The sequence below is a fragment of the Colossoma macropomum genome, unplaced genomic scaffold (genome assembly GCF_904425465.1).
Source record: "Colossoma macropomum unplaced genomic scaffold, Colossoma_macropomum, whole genome shotgun sequence".
Taxonomy (NCBI): domain Eukaryota; kingdom Metazoa; phylum Chordata; class Actinopteri; order Characiformes; family Serrasalmidae; genus Colossoma; species Colossoma macropomum.
In genome coordinates this window covers 37,797,872-37,820,624 of record NW_023494790.1, presented here as the reverse complement: position 1 = coordinate 37,820,624, position 22,753 = coordinate 37,797,872, and the positions used below count along the sequence as shown (strand labels likewise).

General features: G+C 41.7%; 1 protein-coding gene across 1 annotated transcript in view; it reads right to left on the bottom strand.

Annotated features, from left to right (window-relative positions):
• Positions 1-5,567: 5,567 nt before the first annotated feature.
• Positions 5,568-22,753, bottom strand: part of maz (MYC associated zinc finger protein) — an 18,629-nt gene continuing 1,443 nt past the window's right edge. Inside the window, exons 2-7 of the mRNA XM_036573318.1 lie at positions 20,582-20,711; positions 19,297-19,673; positions 16,571-16,815; positions 14,846-14,909; positions 14,465-14,636; positions 5,568-11,441 (exon numbers count right to left, since the gene is read on the bottom strand). Coding sequence (XP_036429211.1) covers positions 11,095-11,441; positions 14,465-14,636; positions 14,846-14,909; positions 16,571-16,815; positions 19,297-19,673; positions 20,582-20,711 — 1,335 coding nt within the window. The 3' untranslated portion in view covers positions 5,568-11,094. The remainder of the gene's footprint in view (positions 11,442-14,464; positions 14,637-14,845; positions 14,910-16,570; positions 16,816-19,296; positions 19,674-20,581; positions 20,712-22,753) is intronic.

Sequence of the window (22,753 nt, the reverse complement as noted above, 5' to 3'; positions counted from 1 at the left end):
TACCATAAGGGGTGGACGATACGGCAAAAAAATATTATATCACGATATTTCATGAAATTTTCACAATACGATTTGTATCACGATATTTAGTTTTTCTGATATTTAACAACTTGGACCAGACAATATAGAACATGTACTGCCACATATAAACAATACAATAATAATAATAATAGTAACTTTTATTTAATGTTTTACAAACTGCTGCACTAAATCCAATTAAACAGGCCCTGTTACTCACTTTGTAGAGAAACATGTAGTTACTCTTTTTTAAGTATCCACGATATGCTCAGAAGTGCATATTGTTGACATAATTTATCACAATAACAATAAAATATCATATTACCCAGCCCTACATACTGTTACTAACAGTACCTTTACAAAACCACCAGGAACCAAAAGAAACCCGTAACAGTTTCTGTGAATGTTATCAGCAGGGTTAGGGCTAAAAAGCAGACTCAAACAAAGCTGCGCTGCTGCTAAAGCAACTTCACAGAAGAATGAAAATACAGCCAGGATTACTGAGATTATCGTCTACATTTCGAGGACAGGATTTAATGGCATTTAATCTGACAATGTTTGTTCAGAAACGCATAAAAAGGGCAGCACAGATTATGACACTTTGGCCATTTGGGGCTCAGGGTGAGCACAGCACTGTAAAGCAGGTCTGTGTTTGAAGATCTGAGTACTGGACGTTCTCCTGGATTGCTCAATTAAAGGAGGAGAACCACAGTCCTGCACAGGATCAGCCTCCTGCTCCAAATATGAGCAGGAGGGAAAGGTCAACTTTGCACATTCATCTCTCTCACATTCACATTAAAACACTCTCACACATCTCTGTTAGGACCAACAGCTACATCTAATCTCAGCTGTCTGAGTGTTCAGTGTTCAGTGAGTCTCTCTTCACCTTTATTCCAGCTTCCATTCTCTTCAGGAGACTCTCTTTCAGTTCCTCAAAGAATCTGCAGACACACCTCCAAAGTTCAGTCTGAGAAGCTGGTTGATCATTTTCTGAAGTAATCAAACACATTCAGTGGTGTTGAGGTCTGGACTCTGGGGTGGTCAGTCCATCGTTCAGCTTCTTTGTTTGATGTGTCCGTCTCCTTTTCTCAGTGAGGTTCTTCTTGATCAGCTACACATCCTTTCAGACCCACAGCGCTGAGTCGTCTTCTCACAGTGGAAGGATGGACAGAAACACCTGTGGATGTTTTCAGATCTGAAGCAGCTTGATTTTCTCCTCTCTCTCAGAGATGAAAGCTTTAAGTGCTGTTTATCTGATGGGGGCAGTTTTGGGGTCGACCAGCTCTTCCAGGTGGTTGTTAGGAGTCTCCAGTTTTGGGAACAACTGCTTTTTACTTTTATTTCCTCTCCTCCTTGAGCAACTGGATTGTCTTTTATCTAATCTCCTCAGAAATACCCTCTGGAAAATAATAACATGACTGGAAATGTGTATATGCAGTATATATACATATGTCGTTGTTGTCAGAAGAAAACTTCATATCTCCAAAATGGTAACTTTACAGGAGAAGGAAAAAACCTACTTTACTTTCAGTGTAAGTCACTGGAACCAGACTTTTTCCAAGTAATGTTTGGGCCATTTTTTTTAGTCCATTCATCATGACATTTACACACAATGTATACATACACTGATCAGGCATAACATTCTGACCACCTCCTTGTTTCTACACTCATTGTCCATTTTATCAGCTCCACTTACTATATAGGTACACTTTGTAGTTCTACAGTTACAGACTGTAGTCCATCTGTTTCTCTGATACTTTGTTAGCCCCCTTTTACCCTGTTCTTCAGTGGTCAGGACCCCCATGGACCCTCACAGAGCAGGTACTATTTGGGTGGTGGGTCATTCTCAGCACTGCAGTAACACTGACGTGGTGGCGGTGTGTTAGTGTGTGTTGTGCTGGTCTGAGTGGATCAGACACAGCAGTGCTGCTGGAGTTTTTAAACAGTGTCCACTCACCGTCCACTCTATTAGACACTCCTACCTTGTCAGTCCACCTTGTAGATGTAAAGTCAGGGACGATAGCTCATCTGCTGCTGCACAGTTTGTGTTGGTCATCCTGTAGTCCTTCATCAGTGGTCACAGGACGCTGCCCACAGGACGCTGTTGGCTGGATATTTTTGGTTGGTGGACTATTCTCAGTCCAGCAGTGACACTGAGGTGTTTAAAAACTCCAGCAGCACTGCTGTGTCTGATCCACTCAGACCAGCACAACACACACTAACTACAAAGTGCACCTTTATAGTAAGTGGAGCTGATAAAATGGACAATGAGCGTAGAAACAATATAAATATACATATATGACTTTTTAAGTACATATTTTAACTATACTATATAACTATAACAATAAACTATAAATTACTTTAAATTTCAAAATAAAAAAAAAAACACACTCCACCCAAAGCCATATAATTACCTCTTTTTAATAGTCAAAATTACAAAATAATAACATGATCTACATAATCTACAAAATAATAACATAATATTCATGATCATGGTAAGCATCAACATTTTTTTTTTACTCTACAATTGCTAATAGACATGCATACTGCTGAGAAATATAAAAATATAAATATAAATACATCCCATTAATATTTTTTTTCCTTTTACTGGATCCAAGACTAAGATTTAAAATACCTTTTTTTTTAGCGTTTTTACGAATTAAAATGTGGTAGAGTGGTACAATAAGGCATTGAGATGCAGTGCCAGAACTGTACTGATTCCTATCGAAGAGGTATTATTTCAGCTTAATGCTAAAAAAAAAAAAAATAATAACAATAACAACCTAAAGATGATTCAAATCTTACTGTGGTTCTAAACAGGAGGAACAGAAAAAATCTCCAATTAGAAAAAATTAAGTTAGTGTATAACCAGATAATATACAGTACCAACACTAAACTGATCAAACAAATCACTCCAGTACAAAACCAGGATTTTTTTTTCCTCCCCCCCTAAAATCACTTTCCTTCTCAGCGGAGAGGGAGGAGGGGTCGGACACTCATTTCTGGGTATTAAGGTCAATTTCACTTGACTAAGCCCTTCTTTCAAACACTTGATTCACACATTCACAACAGAAACGAACAGAAACGATGATTAAAAAACAGTCGCGGGCAAAACGTTGCTTTCCTTTCGTCCTCCTGGAAGCAGTAACGACAGTTGCATTCGTTTGAGGTTGTTTTTTTTTTCGCTCGAGGACAGAAATAAAAATCGCAGACTGGTCAGTCAGTTCGTTCGCGTCTCGCTGGACCAGATCAACAGTATGTTTTTTTTTTTTCTCCGAAGTTTCTCTGTGTCAAGACTCGCAGACCAAAATGAAACTCAACTTAAAAAAGGAGGACAAAAACCTGGTGAACGTTTTTAAGGTGCTGATGATCCTGAATACGGTTCCTGCTCTTTTCACACGCTGTACCCGAACACTGAGACCAGAAACAGACTTAACACACACACAAGCGCAAACGCTTCAAGCCCAGTTGCTATTCACTCTTAAAAAGATGGTTCTTCAAGGGTTCTTTAATGAAGACAGCGTTTCTAAACCAACACTCAAAGAATGCTTTGCATGGTGAAATGATTCTACAGATTGATGGAGAATGTGTCGTATACACCTTTCTGAAAATGGCTCTAAGGATTGCAAGCTTGACACCGTAACTGTAGAAGAACCCTTCTGGCTGTTCTATATAGAACCCTTTTCAAAAAGCTTCTACATAGAACCAGTACTGAAGAACCAGCTTTTGTAAGACTGCATTTTAGAAATTTTTCATTATTTTTATCATTCTTTATGTTTATTTTGGTTTCAATTTCTGCTCGTTTAAAGTCAGCTGAATATTAACCATATGTTTCACCCCCCATCCTCCGCTGCCCCCCCATCCCACACCCCAAACATCACTACCCCCTTCTTTCATGCAGAGAAAACACCCAGTTGGCTCAGAGACCCTCTCTGATAACATTTCACTCTCAAACACATCACAGTTCTACAGTTTTATACTACATAAATCTTATTCGTCATTAGAAACACCATTTAAGTGGGAATGGGAGGTGAATCAGTTTGGATTCCGTCCCATGTGGGATCGTATCTGCTCTAATCTGACTAGCGGCTTAATAAATCTAGTTGATCAATTAACTTGTTTTAAACGCAAACACAGGGCTTACTGATGACTGTAAGACAAAACACAGGCGACACTGATAACGTCTGCATATGTTTTGGGACTGCAGTGAGATTTCAGTAAATTCTAGGAACACATTATCTACATTACATGACCTACATGAAGTTCTTGTTGACAGAAGTCCTTCACCTCCCTGCTAGCTCAAAAACGTTTTCGTTATTCCTGATAAAAAGGCTATTGCACATAACTGGTTCCATCTAAAGTTACAGATGTGACCACGGCTACTATTCTATAATGACACTGTTTCCCTTGAGCGGACCACAGCAACGATAAACCCATTTTCAGCTTTAGATTCAGTTTCATAGTAAATATTTAGTCAGAATTCCGAACTGGAGTATTACAATGCTTAGCACAACAGGAGCTGGGCTGCTCGGACAGCGCCCTCTTCTGGAAATGTAAGGTTTGACATCAAGAATTCACCTGCAGACCATCTGAAAACACAAAACACTGTAATGCTATTTATTTTTCATTCTTGTTGCAGTGGACTTTATAGCATTCGCGCTTTTAAAAACTGCCGTTATTGTTTTTATTACAGTTAACGAGTGCATTTCTACTAGTTTTTGTTCACAATTTAAAGCCGATGCAAAACAGTGGGTATTTCTGCTGTTTTCCCAACTCCTTTCCCATTAATAGTATGACCTCTGAATAAATTCAAATTATTTTTGAACAAGAAAACATATAAATAGGAATATAAGTCACACATCAATATCAAAACTGATTAAACGAATTGGTAATAAACCCTTTCTGATCTGAACTGCGCTCTGAGTGAGCCCACGCGCTTGCTCAAACTTGGTGCATCCAACAATAAAGGAAGCCTCATGCATATTTTACACAGTGATAAAAACATGCTGCACACAAAGCTGCACTGAACTTGATAAAAATGACTTTACTGTTGCTGACAGCGGCGTGCAGGGGACGCAAATCCTCTAGCGGCAGTTTTAACCTTTTTAACTCTGTAGAACCACCGGTGGTTCCAAAACGTACATCGTCATATTCTTTACTTCATAACTTTCATATTTCATAAGCTACATTCAGAAGGTGGGGGTCGTATGAGAGCTGTAACTGTCTTCTCTCCAGCCAAATAGATGGGTGATGTCATTTTAAACCCTTATAATAAAAGAAGCTGAACTCAACTTTTTTTTCTACTGAAAGTCGACCCATTTTTCCACAAATCTGGGCTATAAACTATAAACAGATGGCGTCTCTTCAGTGATCTGCTCTGTAAACATTATTTTCATAAAATAATACAAAGAGCGTCTAAGATTTTTGGCTTTCAGCAGTAAACTGTAAGTATATAGCAATATGTGTGATCATAAAACACATGTTCTGTTAATTCGAAGGGAGCTTTTACAAAGAAAACCCCAAAAATGTACATTTATTTCATGCGTTTACTGAATATTTTGCCTTACGATTTGTGCATGTAAATTCAGATGGAATAAACGAAATATACCCACGAGCATAAGAGGTTAAACACCTTCTCTTTTTGTTTTGGGTCAGGCAGCGGGTTTGTCGGGATCATATGGTTAATGATAATAACCATAAATCTCCTCAGGCTTTTGGTTTTGTCTGTACGTCCCCTAAAGCAGTAGACGCTCCTCAACTGTCGATATAATTATTGGTGTATTGATTACAATGATCGCACTCGCTTTCTGGTTTGCACTCTATTACTCGCAGCGCGTCGGCCGAGCGCTGTCGTTTGCGATCGTGTATTTGAGTTAGGCATGTTTCTGGTCTAAAGTTCTAGATATAGTTTTACAATCTGCCCACAGTACATACTACCACACAAACTCTCTTTCCCAAAGCAGTGCTCAGACTTCAGCGCGTGTTTGTGTGTATGTGTGTGTTGGGGATTTCATTTCTGGAGGAAAATGATTTATGGGGGAATTCATCACACACAACCCTCACGCTTTCACCGTCGCCTCCCCTCATCCATCCTTCGCTTTTGTCACCAATTCTACCCCTCCCCTTTCATCCTGCTCTTCTTCAGGGATGCACCTGTACAGAATCTCTGGGCCGATAATTATAACCAATAATTAACACCTACATTTCTTTGTATTTCACCTCAAGTTTACACTATAATCCATATATTAAGTTGTGTAGTTCAGTGAAAAGCAAACATTAACTACACTCTTAAAAAAAGATGGTGCTTCAAGGGTTCTTTAGCAAAGAAAATGGTTTTATACAGAACCATGAACACTCAAAGAATCCTTTGCATGATTAAAGGGTTCTTCGCATCATGAAATGGTTGTTCAGACTGATGGAGAATGTGCTGTAGATGGTTCTATACAGAACCTTTTTGAAAATGGTTCTATATCGCACCCAAAGCTTGACGCTGTAACAACAGAAGAACCCTTTTTGGTGAAAATGCAAAATGGATAACCCAACAGCAAAGTGACAATTTACGAGTGTAGGCGGGGCTAGCGGAACGGGAAACTTCGGATAAGAAGCTGGCAACGAGAAGCTGATTTCAGCCTCATAAAAAGTCGAACGTTGAGAGACGTTTTACAGTTTTACACTTTTGTGGAAAAGTTTCCTGCTGGAGATGCGAGAAAAGCGGCTATAGCTGAGCTAAAGCTTAAAGCAGAGCAAAGTAAGTCTGAGTTTTCATTTATATTATATTTTTATCCTATACTAGGACATTAACACATACTGAGACATATTTATAGCCATGATGGTAAAATAGACATGAATTGTTGTGGCTCCCAAGATGAACTATTTTGTTAAAAGGACAAAATGGTTCTTCTTAACATTTGGGTTGCGACTCCTAAAATAGATTAACTTCAGCACTGTTATTTACCAACACCAGCTACTCAAACTGCAGCCTAAACCTGCCAAAAGCCTCTAAACTACCACACTGGACAGAGCCCGCTGGTTTGTGTGGGGTATTTGGGTGAGGTCAGTCTTACGACGCCAGGTCAGTGTGCAGCACTGTTAGCTCTTATGTTAAAATATTAAAATTTTGACTCTTTAATGGCCTCGTAATTTAAAGGGTCGGGTGATATTCAGTAGAAAATGTACAGACGTGTATCAGCTGATAAACGTATCAGCTTTGGAACATTTTTGTTTACCACAGGACGCAGCAGCCACCACTAAGTCTGGCATAGAGGATAAAATGCCAAAGATGCATGACTGATTAATGTTCCTTAGCTGTAAACGATTATGATTTTATACTACTGTATATTTTACTTCCTTTCCTGGGTGCTTTTATCCAGGGCCACTTACAAGGCTGGTAATTCTAACAGTTTTGCCTGAAGACTCAGGGTGGTAAGTTATCGGTTGCAATTATCGGCTGTAAATCCAAAATCAGACTGACAACAATAATGAAAATTGCCTCTTTAACGGAGAATAACATCAGTCGCTGATGTACTGTGCATCCCTTCGTTGTCCCTCTTCATGGCTAAGAGAACAGGGGAAAATCTGAGTGCATCGAGGATGGCGGGAGGAGGGGATGGCGGGAGGAGGGGACGGGAGGGTCTAGAAGGTCAAACAAACGGCCATCGTCGTCACTGGGACAGAGAGCAGAAAAACTACAGTAGAGAGTCACAATCACAGTATCGTTATAGAGTCCTGCAGCAAGAAAAGCGAGTGAGATTTCGAGAGATAAAGAGAGAAAGAAAGATACGGAGAGAGAGAACCAGCCAGTGCAGCAGTGCAATGTGGCATTTTTTTCCTACTTGGTACTGAAATCATTAAGTCTCCAACTGCCCTGAAGTCAATCTCAAAGCCTTTTGTTCTCCCTGTGTCTCAACTCGGCCTCCACATTCGTTCTCTACGCAATGTGTTCCTTACTCTCTAGAGTCTGGATCGGCTTCGTCCCAAACTGGTTTTGAAATTTTCCAATTTTGACTCTCTAACAAACTTGTGGGGAGAAAATATATACAGAAAAAAAACATATCACGTCATTTAAATACACCTACGTTACAGGTTAGCATGCTAAACTTAGTTATAACATGCCTAATCACCGTTATAACATTCTGAAATCTTAGCTGCACACTGCAAACAGCCTAATGCAGATAAGATTCTGCTGAAATTCAATGTTTGAAGGTTGAAGACATCGTAAACTCTTAACTTTCACAATTTAAAACTGCAGCTTCACACTAGTGCACGCTAGCTGCATTCCAAAAGTTAGGTGGCAGCGGGAACTGTCCAATGAAAGCTCCTCTTCTGTATTACCGAGTCCACCGAGGCTGCTTTGTACAGCTTCACTCAAAACATGAAGGGGAAAACACTGCTAATGTGAATGATGGACAGAATGAATAAAATCTGGGATGCAAAACATTAATTTGTAATTAAATGCTGCTCCTGCAAGATGAAAACTGTTTAACTCACTGAAAACACACCCTGAATTCAAGTTCCAACCTTTTAAACAGATGTAGATACGGAGTAGGGCGTATTTTACTATTTTACTGGCCTTTTTACACAATTAGCACAATTAGGCCTGAAACACACTTCACGCAAGTAGGTGAACGCAAATAACAGAGCTCGGCCAACACGTCGCAAACGCTCGATCCTTCTTCACAAACTCCTGTTCTTGCGTCGCTGTGGTGGTTAAAACAGTACTGAAGGGGCGCTAGAGGACAGATCAGAGAGGCTCTACTGCTATTCCAACAGCCTCCACAGCTAAACGTGGACAGTAGAGGAGTGTTGTGACACATTTGTGAACGCAACCACACGCGAAACCCCGTCTGCGTAGCTCAAAGCGTCCGCGTTCACACTCTTGCGTGAAGTATGTTTTGGGCCTTTAGGTATCTCACGTACCTTTAGTACTGGCCAACCAATGAGTAAAGTATAGATAGACCTTCTTGCAAATGGAATAATTTTAGATAATCCATCATACAGGGTGATTCAAAAAGATTCATCCGATTTCAAAATGATTAATTTCTCTTGTAAATCATTACAGATCAATGCAGTAAACTGTAAATGGTTTAAATGAGCATAAAGTTTATTATGTAATTGTACAAGGTCTCAGTATGAACCTCCTCCAGCTGTACAGACAACATCAACACCATAGTCAAACTCATCCCATACTGGATTGAGCGTGTCGGGTGTCGCTGCACTCACGGCTCTTTCAGTGCGATTTCGGAGATCATCCAGTGTTGTGGAACCAACAACGAACACTCTGAGCTGTTGGAGCTTCACTGCCCACGAAAATCACACTGCACAGTTATGACGGATTCACTCTTATTGAAGTGGAGAACGCAGAACGCTTTCTGCTCAGGGGTCGCATCTCCTCTCAGACTGAAGGGAGCCATCTTCCACTGACAGTCAGAAACTCTATGACCCCCTCTTTCAATTGGATTGTGATTGGTTCCTCGGCGCCTCACAGTAGTAAAAATACAGTGCTGTGAAATCGGATGAATCTTTTTGAATCACCCTGTATTTCTGAGCTGACAAATAAACTAACTTAACCAACTTCAGTTTCTGGAAGTCAGCTTACATGAACAGCTTACAACTACTTTTAGTAGGAAATGTGAAGGATTACAGGTGGGAGAGGACAGTGAAGGATTTACCTCTGGTAATGTCCTTAAAAATGGTCAGAACGTAGGCTGTATTTCGTTCTCGGCTGTAGTTGAAGGATCCTTTTGACTGAACAGCCTTCAGTGACACAGCGGTCTAAAACTGCAGCCTACTTTGACCGCAGCCTAGCTTTTGGGACGCAGCTATTGCGTGCAACGTTCCAGACCTCATTTTCTGGTGGTTCTAGTACCTTATCCAGGTAATAACATACGCCACGTGCCATCTAACTGCCATTGTAAATAAACTACTTGCACTTACATTAGCTAGTCCTCTACGGGAGTTCTCGATTTGAGACACAGGGCATCTCCACTCTCCTCATGCTGGCCTTTCAGCGATCTTGCCTTGGCAATTCTGAGACAATAACGTCCTTAAGCTGCGTGTCTGCTGCGGAGACAGACAAGCGTAATGTGTATGCGCGTAATGTGTCGTACTGAGGTGACAATTATTTGCTACAGTAGCTGCGTAGTCGGTGTACGCTGTTGTGAGTGCTGCTCAGCTAGCTGTATGATGGCTCTGTTCACAGTATTTGCTCTAGTAGTGTGGTTCTGTGGGTGGGAGCGAGGGTTATAGCATATAGCATTCTTATAAACATGTCCTATGTATCATCAGGGTACGCACTTAACGCACACTTCGCTAGCTTAGCGCACGTGTGACTGTGTGGGATTGGACACTGCCCGTCAGAAGCCCAAGAACATCTAGCTTTTCAAAGAAAGATAGAAAAAAAAGGATTATTTTGGCAAAACCTGCTATTCATACCATAAAGACACTCTGATGAACAAGAAGCAGAGAGGATTAGCAGATTTGATCAGTCATAAAGTCACTTCTACATTAACATTTGCAGCTTCTGTTTATGGGTTTGAGTTAATCAGATTGTTTTCCTTTACTGTGCATTTAAGACTGATGCATGCAATCAAGCTCTGTTCTGATTGGCTGCCCTGGACTGCGCCTTGTTCAATAAGCAGCCCATGGTGAAATGTATCGAACAAATGTTTCAGATTGAAATCCTCTCTTTTTCAGATGTGTGGATCCTCAACGTTCAATCGTTTTCCCGCATCGTCCACTCCAATAGACTGTCTGCGGGAACAACACTCCGCATTACTTCAACAGGAATGGGTGGGGCTAAATGTCTGTGACATCACAACCATGACAAAGTAAAAATAGGCTGTTATTACAGTTTTGTTTGTGTGTATGAATTGTACATTCTGAAATGTTTACATACCACTTATCGTTTTTTTTTCCTTTTTTTAGCTCTATCTTCCATGGCATGAGCCTTGTAGCAGGTACTTTTTTCCTACTTCACTGCAAAGTAACAGTGAAAAATGAATTGCAAAAGACATTAAGATGCCTCTAGACTTTTGACGGGCAGTGTGTGTATGTGTTTGTATTACAAGCCTGCAGTTACTAGCTCTGTGGCTGCTGGGCGATGCAGGAGCAGTCGGTGACCAGCAGGTCCACCACTGTGTTGCCGCTGACGAACACAGTGGGCGCAGGGGTCATGTTGCTCAGGGTCACGGTGCCGGCTGCCGCTCCGTCCGCGCTGCTGCTGACCGGCACTGGTTCGCTCAGTGGCGGGTTGTGGGTGCCCATGTGACCCTGCAGCTGCGTGGGGGTTTTGCAGTGGACACCGCAGAGCTGACAGACCAGAACGCCTCCAGCACCAGCTGAGCCGAATCCACCGCCGCTCTCCTTCCACTCCTGACCGTGGTGCTTCTGAGCGTGGATGCGCAGATACGTCAGCGTGGTGAAGCCTGCGAGAACGAACGAGACGCCATGAATTATTCTGAATAAACCCCAGACTTCTAAGCGCAACTATCCTTATATCGTCACAGACGTCTTATTTGGATGTTCTGTCACAGTCAGTATGTGTGGTTATCTCCTACAGAGCGTGGCCCTGAATCTACGGTCAGAACACTCTGTACCAGGAACAACAGACAGATACTGAACAAGAGACCGACAAAACCATGTAGTTATCTGACCTTGAGCAGAGACACATGGTTCAACTGGTAAAATCCTGTAACATCTGGGCTGTGAAAGCTGCGATACACTAAGTTTTGGAGCTGATGACATCAATTATATTAGTAATTTATTAGCATCGAATAATCTCCCAGTTTACTTGACGATTAATTGCATAATCAGAGCTTTAGAAAGTGGCCAAACAACAAAATGGACCTAACTGGGCAAAAACGAACCACGTACAGCCTTCCTGCAACACTTTACTGGGAAAAGTATTCATTTACTTAAAATAAGTAGGTGAAAATAGTTCAGTCGTGCGCAAAAGTTTGGGCGTCCCACGGTTTTTGCTGTTTCTCTAAGTAAAGATAAGTTAACACACCCTCTACCGGGAACACACTTCCACACATTTCAAGGCACAATTACTGTTTATTTGGTGAATTTAACATACTGGGGAAAAAAGCAACTTAAAGGTGGCCTGTGCAAAAGTTTTTGGGCACTAAAATTAGCAGAAAATGGCATGTTTAAGTTTGTTCTTGATATGAACTCAAAATTACATCACAGGATTTTCTACTATTTAGAAGATAATGATAACATTTACAACAGTAACAGTACTAATAACAATAATAAAACATTATAGATAATTGATAATTATTATAGATATTACTAGTACTACTATTGTTGCTACTATTGCCATTATTACCACTGTTATTATTATTATTACTATTATTACAGCAACTAAAAAGTATTCTTCGTTGTGTAAATACTATCACACGCTCTAGCAGCTTCTTCAGTACAGAAGCAGGTTTTAGTCGTTCTCTCTGTTCTCTCAAACCTAAATGTCTGAAACAGGGCTGTAAAACACAGCATATTTATTAAAATACTAATACTTTTAGAAAGTAGTCTAAACAACAACCTTCTGCGCCGCTATATAATTTCTATCTGCACTGCACTTTAAAACTAGCCGGATTTGTCGGGGACAGCGCAAATCTGGCAACCCCAAGTGATGGAAAACATCTGTTCTGTCCAACACAGGGCCATGACAACAATCCAACAGAAACAAAGACAAAAAAATAAAGAGTTAAAGCCTCACAATGTAAAAATACGTGCGAACACCACGCAGCGTGACCAGCAATGTTCATGACGCTCTGTGTTTATGGCAAAAATGTATGATGCATAATATAAAACATTTCAGGATAGTTAAAAACGTGTAAAATACATTAAAATGTGAGTTAATATAAAGATATTTTTTCCAAACACTTACGGACTGTTTCTATTGGTCCACTCATCATGAAATGTTTACGCAATGAAAAGCTGGTATTTTCATATTATGTCAAAACATGAACAGAGAAGCAGCACATACACAATAACTACGTGATATATCAGGCAGCAGCATTTTAAAATGTGATTTTAAGGTACTATTCTGTTCACGAGTTACACGCCTAAAAGAGAAAATGATCAGAACAATAATATCGATTTATAATTGACAATAAGAATGTTTATAAATTACTAAGAATGTATTAAGGCTTGTCGGATATCCCAGTAGAGTCCGGCTGCAGACACGCACTCTCAGCCAAATGCACTCCCAGCTCCCAAATGCACATGCACTCTTTGCCACAACGGCAGAAGCAGCCCAATGACACGGTATCCCATTAAAAGGGTATACTGGTTCCTGGTGGTTTTCGCTTTTCAGTAGCTGCTAAAGGTATTCTGTGTTTTCCTGAGGGGTTGCTATCACTCTACGTTCACACCAGCAGTGACTTTTCGCCTCTTGTCGCCCAAAACGCTGATCGCTCATCACCTGTGGGTGTTTCTGAACTCGAGCGGACCGATGGTTGCCATGGTTTCACTGATGCCAAGCACAAATCAGATGTGTTCCCGCTAAAATATTTTTATTTAACCCGTGTCTGTGCAGTCAGTATGTGGGGAAAACAGTATTTGATCTTAGTGATCACTGTCTATTTGCGACGAAAGCACCGCTACCATTATTCCATCTCTAGTAGGAACAACTATCTAGGAACCAAAAATGGAGCGCACTGTTTCACAGTGGCGGACATAGAGCGCATACTACGCTGCTCAGTGCTCAATTCCTATTGGTAACCGCCACATCGCTTCGCTCATTTGCATACAGTTAAACACTGCTCGGCTTTGTTGCGTCGCTGACTCCGCCCACTTCGCGTCGCCAACATTCGCGCCGCCTCCTGATGGCGGAAATCGCCAGCTCTTATTTAAAATGAACGATGTATGGCCACTGTGTCACATCGTGTCGCTGCCGCTGTGAATGCAGGGTCACAGTGTAAAGGATTTAAGTCATTCAGTCAGGTGTTTAGGGACTGATTCCAGACACATTTGTTCGTTTAGTAGTGTTCTCTAACAGCAACCATCAAGCCAACCATCTTCCCGTTAGGAAGCAAAACCCTCAGGTTTTATTCCTAACGGTTCTTATCATCTTCAGCATGGCTTTCATGTGTTGAAGCGGTGGCCTGTTTGTTTTTTTCTGCGAATGAACCCGACATTCATGTCTTATCGTCGTGCTTTTATTTTGAAACTTTCCATATTTAACTACCTTATTACAAGTATGACAACGTTAATATATGTTCAGTGTAACTCTTGTTTCTCAACAGTTCGTGTTTTGCTGTTTTTGCTCATAAAACTGACTAAAACTCTGTCGTGTCAGAGCGGCACTGACGTCATTAACAGGCTGGCGGTGCATGTCAGGCTGAGAGTGCGTATCTGCAGCCAGACCCTTCTCGGATATCTGCACAGAGAGAGAAGAGGTTTACAAAGTGGAAGACGAGAAAAAGAAGAGTACGGCACTCACTTCGGTTACACAGGTGGCAGGCATGATGCTGTGATTGGTTGTGCACCCTCATGTGATCGGTGATGTAAGCGGCAGACAGCAGTTTGCCACAGATGTGACACGGGACCTTCTCCTCGTGCCGGATCATGTGAGCGCGCAGGCGGTCTTTCGTGGCAAAACTCGACTCGCACGTCTGAGAGGAACAACAAAATAGATAGATAATTACAAAGTTACGGACTTTTACGGAAATCGTTGAGTAAATTACATACAAATTATATAAACCCTGAATTTCCCAAGTTAATGATCTAAGAGAGTAAATATCTTTTTTTGTGAAAGAGTTAATCACATTTTAATAAACCTATAACAGCTTTGTGAGTGTAGAACGAAATAACTGCACAGTACCGGGCATTTAAAAGGCCGCTCTGAAGAATGGACTTGTCTGACGTGGCTGTTGAGATGGTCAGGGCTACAGGAAAAAGAGAGTGAAAGATAATGAGCTCAGGCTTCTGTCAACATAATATCAACACATTACAGCTACACTGAATATTACAGCTCTATGATAACATTTCAGTTCTTTCCATCTTTCTATTACTCAGTCAAAAGTATGGCTTTGCCTCTTGTGAGTAATGTTTTAATTTGTACTAAAAAGTGTTTAAAAGTATAAAACTTCTGACAGGCAGTGTGTGTGTGTGTGTGTGTGTGTGTGTGTTTGACCATGAGAATTTATTTTTATTATGAGTTTTATTTTCACTGATATTTTTCAATAAATCAAGAAAAACATAACAGCTAAGGATGTCATGACATTGGATACAGAGTTGGACACAGGTATGTTTTAATGCATCAGGTACTGGCTAAAATAAGCTTGATCCAGTTCCAAGCTTCTGTTTCTTTATTGCACTCAGAAGCCATGAAGATGACAAACAGATCTAATTCTGTGCTGTGTGGAATTAAGCAGACGATGAAGTGCCAGTGTACCATATATGGCTGGGCCAAGATATGTTCACAGTGCCCGTCACAGTGTTTAATTTTTCCAGAGTTCTGATAACTAGAAACAGGCGAAAAGCATGAACAGAGCCACAAAAGAAAAATCAGTGATCTAGTCAACTTAGTTGGCCAGTGTTCTTTAAGTACTGATGATACTAACAAAAAACCCGTACTTGGGGCTCCCGAGTGGCGCAACCGTCTAAGCGTCGGCCCTGTCATCAGGAGATCAAGAGTTCGATCCCTGGTGATGTTACAGCCGTCCGTAGCCGGGAGTCCGAGAGAGCACAATTGGCCTCGCTCTCTCTGGGTGGGTGGGATGGCTGCCTTTCTCCCCCATCCCTCACTCAGTGCGATGCTAGTCAGCGCAGGTGTCTGTGCGCGTTCGGCTGTCCAGTGATGTTGCGTGAGCGGCAGCTCGAAAAGAAAGCGCTGGCTGGCTTCACAGTTCTCGGAGGAAGCCTGTGTTAGCCTTCACCCTCCTAGCGTTGATAGGATTGTGTGATTGGGGGAGTCCTAACTAGCGGGGTGGAATTGGCTACGACTAAATTGGGGAGAAAATCGGGGTAAAAAAAAAAACCCGTACTTGTAACCCAGCCATCTTTCGTCATTTGCCTGAAGCAGTTTGCTTACATTGCATAAACGTTTTGCTTTACCTGCACTGCTTGTGATTTTAACCTAACGTCACGTTATATCAGGTTCAAAACAGAGATCTCGAATATCAATATCAAACCATAAGTCAATATTAGAGACACTGTAAAAGGGTCATTTTGAAGAAAATGATCCAGACTGTTTACTGTGTCATGAAACGGACGGCGAACATCACTGTACTATCCGTAAAAAATATACGATTGGTATTGGCCGATACTCAGCACTGGCTGGAACGTAGTTTAACGAGTGCTGACATCACAACAAAGGGATAAAGAGGGTGTGGCCTTCAGTATTCTCCCAAAACCAGCACTGTCACTAACTTTGGCACAAATATTTACATGGCTATTACTGTTTTCCTCTGGACCTGTTACGTCATTGAAAATCAACAAAAAAAAGTTCTTGTTTGTATTAAAAAGTATTTAAAAGTATTAAACTTCAGGCAGACAGTGTGTGTGTGTGTGTGTGTGCGTGTGTGTGTGAGTGTGTGTGTCTGACCGTGAGAAGGCCTTGGCGCAGTGGGGGCAGACGTAGGGCTTCTCCACGCCGCCCTGGTGGGAGCGGACGTGGTGGCTCATGCGGTCTTTCCTCTTGAAGCGCTGCTGGCAGATGGGGCAGGAGAAGGGCTTCTCGTCCGAGTGAGAGAGCCGGTGGCGGTTCAGGTGATAAACGTCCCTGAAGGCCTTCCCGCACGTCTCGCACGCGTGGTTCTTACGCACAGGGTTTGGGTTCACCGGCCGCTGCTGAACACAGAGAGAGAGAGAGAGAACACGACTGTGAGAACCGTTCCTTTCACAATAATCAGTCTTTATTTTTAGCTACAAAATCGTGACGTGCTTTAGAGAGAGAGATCAGAACAACCACGTTGAGGCCCAATCCCATCTCACCACTTTGCTCCTACAACTCAGACCCTACGTTTTGCGCATTCACTCCTAGGGGTAGGGTGTTCTGATTCTTGTTGAGATAGAGGGGGGGGTAAAGTGTTAGAGCTACACGGTCCTCCATACAGAGGTTTTTCAGAGACTCCAAAAAGAGAGTTATGAGAAAAAAAGAAAAACTGGCAAGATGGCTGAACAAGAGACCAAAGAAACCCACAAATGTGAGAATTTTCTCTGTTAGAAAATTACAATAACCACTGTATTATCTTAGTTTAATGTCGTTTCAGTGTATTTTGGTCTTTTTCTTCATAACAAGCATTAAAGATCGCTAGTAGTAGCTGAAGTTTCAGTAGATAGCTAACTAAATTTGCCGTTCCACCTTAAATGGTGCAGCAGTTCTGACACCTCAAGCGCCAGAATGTAACTGCTGCTCTATTTAAGGTAAAACAGGAAAATTCTAACAAGAAGCTGGTGAATATCTGACTTCAGCTTCATATCACTGAAGAATTAGCAGTGGGTGATAATAAATAATTGCCCCCCTCTTTGAAGGCATATGATGCCCTAAATGTAACTAAAGCCCAGCAGTGAGGAGCTGAACTTTACCCTCCTGTGCTGTCACTGCAGACTGGCAGGGTCGCCTACAGAGCAGCACTGGTAGCTGTTAATGAAGTGATGCTCTTTTTATTTGAGGGTCCCATTTTGTAGGGGAAATTTTTAACCACTACCCCTTGTAACTTAGTTCCAAGTGGCCCCCCCCCGAAAAAAAGGAGTAGGGGTAAAAATAAGAAATGGGCCTAAAACAAAATATCATAATCCAAATGAACAGCAGAGAAACAAAATATAGCAGAAAAACAGACCCAATATGCTCAATATAATCATTAACCACAATATAACTTAGATATGTTTTACGCTGGATTTGAACACTAGATTTGAACTCAAAGTCCCAGAGCTCTCCCGACTGAAACAACACTAAACTGGACCTCACATGTTCTGGTAAAAACGCAAACTGCTGATGAATATGAGGTGAGAAACGCAGATATCATAGTGAGAACTGGTGAATATTTCACTATAAACTGGCAGCTCACTTGTCATTTTAAAGAAAGTGACTTGCAAACCTCACCCTCACAACCTGACCCCACTAATACTACTGCTGTTGCTACATGAACTAATCAAAATTATTCACTTGAACCAATCAATCATTTAAACTAATCAAATTAATCAATCACCCATCGCAGAACTGACTCTGTGTGTTTTTCCTTTCTTTCCTTTGCCGAGTTGAACAGCTACCCATCCTGTGTGTCTGATGCTGCTGCCTCTTCTGCCTTGATCGGGTGCCACCGCTCGCCGTGCAAACCTCACCCTCACAACCTGACCCCACTGATGCTGCTGCTGCATGAACTAAACTATTCAAATTAATTGTTTGCTCCACCTGTTTTCCCTGTTTTTGTACTATAATACTTTATACTAACGATGTTTACTATCCGGTGTCGACCAGAGGAGGATGGGTTCCCCTTCTGAGTCTTGGTTCCTCTCAAGGTTTCTTCCTGTTTCTCTTAGGGAGTTTTTCCTTGCCACTGTCGCCACTGGCGACGCTCATGGGGGCTCAGACCCGGATTTCTTTTTGTAATGCTCATTTCCTTGTAAAGCTGCTTTGTGACAACACCTGTTGTAAAAAGCGCTAAATAAATAAACTTTACTTACTTACTTGACATCTCGATCAAAACATTATAACATTATAAACATGATGAAGACTCTTAATCGCCCCCAGTCAACAAGCAGCTTCTGTGTCTCTGCAGTTTGCAACACATGTGGTGCGCAGACACGTCTCTTCCACCTTTTTCCTCCACTCTTCCAGTCTGTTACTTAAATGAGTACTCAGTTTTGTCGCTGACTATCTACCACTACGGGACTCGTGAAGGATCTGAGTCGTAAAAATCATGTTTGAAAACACTGGAGGGCCTCTGATCAATCCAAATCAAGATCGGAAAGCTGAAGTGTGACTCATTTTTCTTCTCACATTACCAGATCATCCGTGCCGTCAGTCGCTTCTGATCAAGCTCCTGACCAGAGAAAATCACTTTTATGAGTGAATGGCTGGATCGGGCTAGAGAGTAAAAGGTGCAGAGCACCCCCTAGTGTACGGTTCGAACTGTACAATCATTTTATCAGAAACATCTAAGACGTGTGATATTGGAAAAAAGTTCAGCACTAGCATTTCGTCTCTCGGGTGATGCTATAAACAAGTTATCTACGTGTTACGAATGTGTTGTTATTCTTCAGTGAACTAAAGTGCAACCTAAATTATGAATGGAAGGCCAGAAACACGACTCAGCCCGGGACGCCCACCTGGACAGGCTCAGCCGTTGCCATGACGACCACCGCGGCAGGAGGCAGGGCCGTGACGGTGGACGCCATGCTGACCATGGCCGACTCGTTGGTGTCCTGAGTGAGCAGGGGCTGCGGGAGGGGGTCGGGGAGCACGGCCGGCGGCTGCAGGGTGGGGGCGTGCTGCTCGGGCATGGTCAGCTGAAGGAGGGACAGAGGAACGGTGGGCCGCTCCACCGCCTCTTTGACGCCGCCCTCCTGGTTCTGCGCGGCGCCGCTCTTCATCCGGACGCCGGTGTGGACGGACTGGTGGCGCCGCAGGTTGTAGCTGTTCTTGAACTGCTTGCTGCAGATGGAGCAGATGTGAGCCACGCGGGCCGGACGGGACGGCGGCTTCACTGCAGAGACGGAGGACATTTCTAATTTAAACAGCAGACAAACGGATAAATACAAATGATCTGTGCTTTACATTAAACAAGTGACCCCGTCCTACTTCATCTCGCTTCTCTTTGTACTTGATATGTGCTCGTTTTGTTTAGTTTATTTTAAATTCTAACTAAAAGCTACATTAAAAACATGATACACAGACACTGTTCCAAACTTAAGATTAGTACAATATTTGTAGAGAACAAATAAAACACATTTGATGATTCTGTTAAATAAAAATGACAATTACAGACAATTACAGACATTCAGTTCCCAGAAAGAATCAAGCTTTCTCTGAAAAGGGGATCCCACCAATTTTTCAAAATTTCCTTCGTTGCACCGAGCTGGAGTTGTTCACAATGTTGGTGATAGGAACCAGACATCCAAACAGTTTAAGGCCTCTAAAAGCTCCCTCACATAAAGGTTCTACGTAAAATAGTTATGAATACGCTTCCTGATGTTTTACATTAGTTTTGAGAGGGTTCTGGTCTATTCAATGGCGGAGGGGTACGTTCAAGGTGTTGTGAGACAAAATAGTCCTCTCAGATCTATCACTATTTTCCCATCATCGACACTACATATATAAACTCAGAAGACTCGTGTAGGTTCACTGGTGGTTCTGGATAGTAAATAAAATGTCTATATCTGTGTTGTAGTCATGGCGACCCCTGGTTCCTATCACCACCACTGTAAAGACATCTGAACCGTTTCACACCAAACCAGTCTGAATGAGTTTCTTAGTAATCGAATATTTGAAATTTTGAAAAGTGGGTGGAATTCCCATGAAGGCCTGAAAGGTACGGAAGGTTCCCCGTCATCACCATCACAATTGTACTAAGTGTTCGCTCTGATCTTTACCCATCCCTCCTTTCTCACCCACCAGGTACAGGGTCCTCGTTGAGCGCGGCCGTGTCCACAGTGGACGGAGGCACCAGGTGCTCGGCGGCTGGACTCTGGGGCAGGAGCTCGGACTGGAGGCTGCCGTCCACCTGGGTCTGACCGGCCGTGGTCTGAGAAAGAAACACAAACTTCTAAACCTCTTAAACTTTCAGAACCAGTTTCAGTTACAAGGTCCACACCTCCATTTCTCATTCACTACATACTCTATATATACAAACATTTGTAGGCAATTTTTCACCACCCGTCCAAAATTAACAGCATTGTAACGAACTTTATATATCAGTTTCATTACGTTTATTTCAGCTGGGTTAGTTTTATCTGCAATGGTAGTATAACAAGACTTGTATGAATCCAGTATGAATCTGCAGTGTGTAGTTTTACAGTCTGACTGTAATAATTGTGGAGCGATTTTAATCCAGTATGAATCTGCAGTGTGTAGTTTTACAGTCTGACTGTAATAATTGTGGAGCGATTTTAATCCAGTGTGAATCTGCAGTGTGTGTAGTTTTACAGTCTGACTGTAATAATTGTGGAGTGATTTTAATCCAGTATGAATCTGCAGTGTGTGTAGTTTTACAGTCTGACTGTAATAATTGTGGAGTGATTTTAATCCAGTATGAATCTGCAGTGTGTAGTTTTACAGTCTGACTGTAATAATTGTGGAGCGATTTTAATCCAGTGTGAATCTGCAGTGTGTGTAGTTTTACAGTCTGACAGTAATAATTGTGGAGTGATTTCAATCCAGTATGAATCTGCAGTGTGTAGTTTTACAGTCTGACAGTAATAATTGTGGAGTGATTTCAATCCAGTATGATTCCAGCACAGTTTGGTGACCCCCCTGATGTTGAATCAGGCGTCTTTGAGCACCAAGCTGTCCTGGACAGAGACCCTCCAGAACCAGAACTGGACACCTCTGTCAATAAACCAAGCAGAACTTATTCCTTCATAAATACAAACGAGTGGATTTGCTGCTGGAAAAAAGGAAATGCTTACATTTTCACATATATACAACAGCCGGCTGTGAAGAACTAGGATACATTGTTCTACAAGGGTTCTTTAACAAAGGCAAATGTTCTATTTAGAACCATGAGTGATTACACGGTGGTAAAATCGTTCTTCAGATTGATGGAGACTGTGTTGGTTCTCCATATCATCAAAAAGGGTTCTGCTATGGTTATGATCTCAAGCTTGTAGCAACAGAAGAACCCTTTTTGATGCTATATAAAACCGTTTACAACACACCGTCCATCAATCTGAAGAACCATTTTCCCACACAAAGAACCATTTAACCCATTAGCAACCCAGGCTTATTACACACTAAGGCTTATTACTCAGTAACTACAGGGTCTTCAGTGCAAACTGGCTGAGCTGTTCTTAGGTTATAGAGCTGTGCAGTAAAACTCGTCTTATTAATGGGTTAAGCATGCAAATGGTTCTACACAGGACTCACGGTTCTTCGCAAGGAGAAACGGTTCTTCAGACTGATGTTGAATGTGTTGTAAATGGTTCTGTATGGAGCCTTTTTGAAAGATAGATAAATAAATGGTTCTATGTAGAACTCAGTCCGAAACGGTTCTCTGACTGGTGAAATGGTTCTTCAGACAGAAGGAGAATGTGTTGTACATGGTTCTTTATGGAAACTTTTAGAACGATAGATAGATAGATAGATAGATAGATAGATAGACAGACAAATGGTTCTATGTAGAACTCTAAACGGTTCTTTGCATGGTGAAATGGTTCTTCAGACTGATGGAGAATGTGTTGTATACGGTTCTGTATAGAACCTTTTTAAAGATAGATAGGTAGATAGATAGATAAATGGTTCTATGTAGAACTCAGTCCGAAACGGTTCTTTGCATGGTGAAATGGCTCTTCAGACTGATGGAGAATGTGTTGTATATGGTTCTGTGTAGAACCTTTTTGAAAATGGGTTGTGCTGTCGTTATGTCAATCTTATAGCAACAAAAGAACCCTTTTTGGTGCTACACAGAGCCATTTTTTTAACATAGAACCATACACATATCTCGCTGCTGTTGGAACAAAACCTCGCATCTCCAAAAAGGTTAAAAACATACTTTACTTTTAATGGAGGTCAACAGAACCATTCCTTTTACTAAAGAACCCTCGAAGAACCACTTTTTAAGAATGTATT